At 37.8% G+C, this 6,998-nt stretch overlaps 1 protein-coding gene across 1 annotated transcript; it reads left to right on the forward strand.

Moving 5' to 3' along the window:
- Window positions 1-445: 445 nt before the first annotated feature.
- On the forward strand, window positions 446-2,347 carry FSHB (follicle stimulating hormone subunit beta). The gene is made up of 2 exons (XM_002194731.7): window positions 446-1,186; window positions 1,748-2,347. The coding sequence occupies exons 1-2, from the start codon at window positions 986-988 to the stop codon at window positions 1,982-1,984; spliced, it is 438 nt and encodes a 145-aa protein (XP_002194767.2). The 5' UTR covers window positions 446-985; the 3' UTR covers window positions 1,985-2,347.
- The last annotated feature ends 4,651 nt before the right edge of the window (window positions 2,348-6,998 follow it).

A 6,998-nucleotide genomic window follows, 5' to 3' on the forward strand; every position in this document is an offset into this window, starting at 1 on the left:
ATGAATAAATACATATGCAGCTCACTGGGTAAGACCTAACTCAGAGAAAACCAATTAAAATTGAAAATTTCCCTTACTAAAACAAGAGAATGGTCATTAGCTAAGAAACACTACAGCAGTGTCCCCACTGTGTAGGGTCCTCCACTGCCAGAGGATCAGCTTGCACCCCAAGCCATCACTTTGAGGGCTGACAGAGCAGTTTAAACACCTGAACATTTCATTTCCAAAAATAGGCTTCTCAACCTTTTTTCAAACTGTGAAATGGCTCAGCTATTTCTAAATGCCACTGAATCAAATGCAGTGACATGTGTGGAGAGACACTGTGACAGTAACCTTCACCATCTCTGAGTGTGTTTGGCTTTTCTTTTTTCCTCTCAACAAGGCTTAATCTCACTGTCTGGCTGAACGTTAATCCTCTTTCACCAAGTCCCAAATTAATGCTTGCTGCATTAAGATACTGCAAATCCTCAAGGTATAAATTACACCCAGTTCAGTATAAAAGGAAAGCACAGGGCTTTCTTCTCACTACAGCTGGTACTTCCAGGCAGGCAACTAGAATACAGGTAAGTTTCCATCAGATCCTGATGTATAAATATTTTTTTTTTTTCATATTGCAAACTCTTAAAGTAATTAATTGCTTCTGAAAAAACATACTTTGCTCTTTTCTCTCTCTTGCTTCTTTTTCTTTGTCCTTACAGACAAGACAAATACTCTCTCTAGAAACTTAGATAAAAATGTTTCATTGGAAGTGGTATGGTATTCTGCTATTATTATCATTTTGCAGAGATTGCTGACATGCCATTTCCATTGCTTAGGAAAATCAAACTCCTTGAGCAGTAAACAGAAGGAAGATCTATCTCATGTCTGTTTTCACTGCTGATTCTGAACCAGTTATGATGATGTTGTTATAGAACCAGTTGAGGATAAAGCAGAGACTCCATTTCTCCCTGCTTCTATAACTATTTCCTGTTGAAAATAACCATACATGTTGCTCCAGCTGAGATATATTTTTTGCTTTACAGACAGCATGAAGACACTTAATTGCTATGTGCTGTTCCTTTGCTGGAAAGCAATTTGCTGCAACAGCTGCCAGCTCACCAATATCACCATAGCTGTGGAAAGAGAAGAATGTGAATTCTGTATTACAGTGAATGCCACGTGGTGCTCAGGATACTGCTTCACCAGGGTGAGACTCTTCATTTCAGGCATCAGAATTAAATATTTCAAGTGATGGATGGATAGATAGCCCATTCCTGCAGCCCATAGCAAACTACGGGCAGGATGAGCCTTGTGAAAAACAGGCTGAATAACTGAGTAACACAAGAGTAGGTTCACAGCCAATCTGAAGCACAGACAGAAGGGTGAAATAGTGTGGTAAAAATTCAGTTAATTAACTGGCTGCATGTATTATGTTAATAGTATAACCAGAGTTAGAATTACAGTCCGGATCTCTGCTTTGTGCTCAGTTTGTGGGTGCAAGCAGATACAATACAGAAGCCATTATTATGCAGACCCCTCTGCTCTTTCAAAGAATTTAAAGAATCAAGCAATTGATATTAAAGATTGTCTAGTGATGCTATGACACAAATTTGCTCTTTCAGTCCTCCTGAAAGGGGAAATTTAAAGATGAAATTAGAGTCAGACCCAAATGCTTTTGGATCTTAGTGGGATTTTCCCGTTTTATACAAATTTTGAAATCTACTCCATAGCCACTTTTAAAATAGTTAATCCCTTCTTGTAATTTCAGGATCCAGTATATAAATATCCTCCAGTATCAACTGCTCAGCAAACCTGTACCTTCAAGGAGGTTGTGTATGAAACAGTGAAGATCCCTGGCTGTGGTGACCACCCTGAATCCTTTTACTCATACCCAGTAGCTACAGAATGCCACTGTGACACCTGTGACACTGACACCACTGACTGCACTGTCAGGGGGCTGGGGCCATCCTACTGTTCCTTCAGCCACAATGGAAGTAACCAGTGAGGGGCACTGGCGACAGCAGTTGGCTCTAAATATCCCCTGCTAACTAAAGGCACTGTTCAGGTTTCAATGGAAGGTAGCAGGCTATGCTAGTTAGAAACTACCAAGACTGAAACAAAGATTTTTAAGGCCAAAATGAAGAGCTACTGACTGAACTCATCTTCATGCCTTCCTTACTTAACCCATCAGTTGCCTTAAAAGCATTTTCACAGGTCTTTGAAAAATGCCACTTGCAATCTCTTCTGCCTTTCCCCCCTCTTCCTCTTTATCACAACTTCGTTATTTATATTCCTGTATTTCCACTCCCTGGTTCACAGAGATTATTCTATGCTATTCTGTGCTCTCAAAAAGTTCCCAAGTTTCAAGTCTTTATAATCTCCTGCTTTTTATCTCTCCTAAGCTCACACTTATTTTTCAAAGCCGTGCTGCTGGTTGTGGCTCTATTAGCTGGACTGTAAACATCTCTCAGCTGAAATCCTGACTGATTTTTCTTTGCATTATGTTTCACATAGTCATTATGCTCTGCCAATAATAACAGCGGGTATACTTAAGAGCCGAAATCTGTTTTCAGATGTTGAATGCCACCTGAATTCTTGTACTTTCAGTAAGGCTTGTTAGCTCAACACAAGTAACATGAACTCTGCTTTGTACCTGGCTAACTTGAAGAAATCATCAGCTCTCTATTTTCACCTGAGTGCAGAATGTAGTGAACAGAAATGTTTAGCATTATTTAACACAGGAGGCTCAAAAATTGTTTAGGAATGCATCCAGAGGCACCTGACCCCAGTAGTGCAGACATGGTATGCTAATGTGCCTTGAGAGCCATTCACAGGAGTCCCTTCAGAGAATGGAAGTTTACAGAACCCTGCAGCAACCTAACTCTGCAAATGCCAGGATGAAGTTGGGATGGTCTGGAAATGAGCTGGAGGACTGACTGAATAAGCATGGGAAATTAACTCATGTTATTGGGAGAATTCTATGAAGCCTACAGAATGAGTTCCTATAGGGAAAATGAAACCACACAATTCTTCACCAGAAAAATCCCCTGCACAGCATGGAAACAGTGGATCCTGCAGCAGTTTGGCACTGCAGGCTTGGTGGTGCCAACACCATCCAACAGCATCCCAGTGCTGCAGGAAAGTGGGAGCGCAAGGAGCACAGCCTACAAGACACAAGCTACCTCCACCACTCAGCTCTGCATGGCAGGGCCTTGGCTGAGTGGTTATTTGTGACAGAACTTCAGAGCGTGGAAAAACCAGAGAAAACCCCCACAAGAAGAATAAGGATGGAGAGAGGCCTAAAAAAATCATCTTAGGAGAAAAAGATTTATTTAAATGTTGTCGTTTTGCTTAGGGGGAACATCAGCAGAACATTTTACACGCTTGAAGACTGTTACACAGAGGAGAACAGTTCAGTTCTCCATGTCCAAAGAGAGCAGAACAACTGATGAAAGATTCAGAGTAGCCACTAGCAAATCTTCTGAAAGCTACAGACACTGCAATAAGCTGTCAGGGGCTGGGAGAAGGAGGGAGGGAATAAAGGAAGGGTGCAGGGGCTGTGGGTCAGTGACCAGCACAGGTCTCCCAGAACACCTGGAACCTGTCGGGAATGACAGGCAAAGCTCATTCAGCACGAGGCAGGACAATGAAGGAGGAGTTATCTGGCATGTCTGCTTTTGAGAGCATTACAGATGTGCTTATTTAAGGAGGATTTGCCTGAATCTACTCTGAATCTGTCTTGTAATAGATAATAGATATTTTAACTTACGTAGTTTTTAGCTTTTTTACTAAAAGGTTTTCATTCTCTTGATTTTATTTATAAGATTTATATGCATTTTCTTTGGCTTAGTCGAGCTTTAAAAGTGGTAAAGTAATGGATAAATCACATTGAGGCTCACTAATTTCAATTTTAAACATGAGTCAATTTCAGTTAAAACTAAGCATCTTATTATTATCAGAAATTATTCCATTCTAAATGAGAGAATTTTGAACTGCAATTGCAAAACAAAGTAGCCTGTAGAAAAAAAAGTATGTAAAAAAGTATGTTTTCAAAATAGATCTGTATTGTCTCTTGTGCATTTTCAAATAATAAAAAAATTTATTGCACTTCTGTTATGAGTCTTCATAAGCCAATTTTAAAACTTAAGAGTCTACTTGCCAACTTTATTATGCTTTAAATTGCATGTTTTTTTCTTCCTCTCATAACTTTTCCCATGTAACTAGTACAGCCACTGGAGCCATATATGCATTATATGGCCAAATTACATCAAATATTTTAGCCTGACCCAGTAATATAATAATGAAATATTACATAGTAGCAATATTGGAGTAGTATGTATAAAAATAGTACATTATCTTATTTAAATTGCAGACATTAGAACCTGTCCAGAGCTGTGCTCACATCTGTCACAAATTATATTGAATGCAAAACCTAAAATCATACAGGTCTCATTTTATCCATCAGACAAATGCACCACACATTTTCATTTTGCAAAAAAAACTACCCAGTACTTCCTAAAGAAGGCTGGTAATACCTAAAGGTATCTTAGCCTACATTTGATAGCTTGTAAGACAGACTTTATCTTTTTTAAAGTTCAATTTCCATTGAATGCCCAATAATTTCATTAAACTTAGCTTTACATCAGTGTTTCTCCAAAGTTTTAGTGAAGGTACACACGTGCCATGAATATCAGTACAGTCTGGCATCCAAATCTGCTTCTTATTATTTAAGAAAAATATTTAAGAGGTCATTTTTGTCTAGCTCTGTCAAGATGAATAAATAGGAGTTCTGTCAAAAGGTGAAAGTCTCAGTATGATATGCTACTCAAAAAGTAAACTGGTGGATAAGCTTTTAGAAATGTTTCCAATACAGTCTGAAGTAGATTTATAAGAACTCCTACCATGGCCGTAACATTTTTTATTTAAATAAATACGTAAAATCAATAGGTTTTACAGGCAGACAAGGAAACACACATTCCTCACCTTGAAGCCATTAATAAAGCATCAACAGAATTAGCATCACTGCACATTTGTCAGTGCTCAGCTATTACTCCCAGCCTAAAGAAATCATTCCTCCTAGCTAAAAACAGGCCTGCGCTTGCTTTGTCAATTTATATTTTTTATATACAGATATATATCTGTATATATAAAATACAATTTTATATATACAGATATTTTGTATTAATATTAATATATTAATTTTTTGTTTTATTTATATTAAATATTATATATATATACAGATTTTTTCTATATTACATATACTATCAGTATTTTCTTATATATTATATATATTATATTCATGTTTATTTCTATTTATTTTTATTTATTTATAAATACAGCCCATATAACTGGGCTCTATTTTTTTTGCTTATTTTTGCTTTTTTTTCCTTTTTGCTTATTTTGTATTTTTTCTTATTCAGTCAGACTGTATTTTTTACCACAAGCAAGAAACGTAATCATCCTCTCCCTGTATTAACCCAGCTGGCGAATAAGAATTCACCAGTCATTCACAAATCCTCAGACAAATCCAGCCTGAAGCAGAGGTAATTACAAATGGTGGGAAACAGGAATGTTTTGGAAAAAAAAGAAGCAGCAGCAGCACTCTTGGCTTGCACAGGTCAGCTTGGGGCTGCACTTAACTTGGATATTTAAATGGCAAGGGAAAGTCACTTCAGCGTGGTGTTCACATGCAATGCTCCTCTTTAACCCTCCCAGCTCAGCAAGGGCATTCAGTTTTGTCACTGTGCAATATTTAGCCACATACTTTATTTTCATTTAAAAAATAACCCTGGCATCTTACTCAAAACTAGTGAAAAACCCGAAAAAACAGCTGAACAGCTAATCTGAAAAATTCATTTGTAGAGGGCAGCCTTGAGATTAGTGGCTCCCCTGCACTCAAGCAATGGGATCTATAACATTTTTCTGGGTCTCTCATGTTTCCCTTCAATTTATGTTATTACCATTAGCTATCAGAGCCTTGGTCTGTCAGCATGACTTATGCTGATAGACATTACAGCAGCTCACAAGGCTACAGTCTGGGAAATAGAGCAAGTGAGACTGCAGCAGGGTTAGAGAAAGGACATCCTTTTGAGAAATCAAATGTCAGTGTTGCATTCTGTGTAGGTGGGGAAGGCAAAGAATTAGCCACCTATGCGTCACAGCAATTAACCATTGGACCTCTAAATTCAGTAAAAAATATGGCAGGTGGGTCAGATATATTCCTTGCACTGGGTTATTCTGTGTGAAAAGACATTATATAGAAACATTATTCCTGTGACAAAGTAAAGCTAATTATGGACCTAATGTCTGGATTACATTCAGCTGTAATTGCATTCATTAAATAATCCTAGAGACAGGTATATTATCTAGCCCTAAAATATGTCCTTCTTAAAATGGCAATATTCAAGACATATAAATTAATCTAGCATTACCCAATGGTTTGTAGACAAACCTTTGAATAATTTAACCAATCCAGTTTTCCTCTTCCTTCACGTGTTAACATTTAAAATCTCGTTCAAAAATTATCTTCTCTGTCATGACCTCCTTCTCTCATTACACAATATTCGCAAGACTTGATGCTTTTGTGAATGCTGTGGAAAATCCCAGTCAAAATAATATGATAACAAAGAAAAATAGTCAGCAGGTAGAAATAAAATTTTTGGTTCAGACATTGTCAAAATTTACATCACAGTGAGGCAATGGGTTATAGACCAGGTCTGTGCCCCAAACAGGAATTTTCAATCACCAAAGGCTAGGTAACATAAATTGGGCTATGCACTTCATCCGGCCAGTGATCAAGGAAAAATACAGCCAACCTGAAATTAATTCTGCTCCCATTTCCAAAATGTACACAAGACAGTTCTGCCCAGCTCTGGCCCAATAAGTTCAATTTTTTTCCTATATGATTTCTCCTTTTGGTGAAATATCTTGACCTTGATGAGAATTCTAAAGTGAGCTAACACTTTAGATGGGAGATTGATTTGCACCGTGGGTGTGAACAGACAGAAGCTTCACCTCCC

The sequence above is a fragment of the Taeniopygia guttata genome, chromosome 5, assembly GCF_048771995.1.
Source record: "Taeniopygia guttata chromosome 5, bTaeGut7.mat, whole genome shotgun sequence".
NCBI classification, from domain to species: Eukaryota; Metazoa; Chordata; class Aves; order Passeriformes; family Estrildidae; genus Taeniopygia; species Taeniopygia guttata.

Excerpts from the sequence above, each read along its gene's own strand:
- FSHB (XM_002194731.7), top strand. The coding sequence starts at position 986 with ATGTTGCTCCAGCTGAGATATATTTTTTGCTTTACAGACAGCATGAAG. Across the intron at positions 1,187-1,747 it reads CAGGATACTGCTTCACCAGG|GATCCAGTATATAAATATCC; the intron begins GTGAGACTCTTC and ends TTGTAATTTCAG.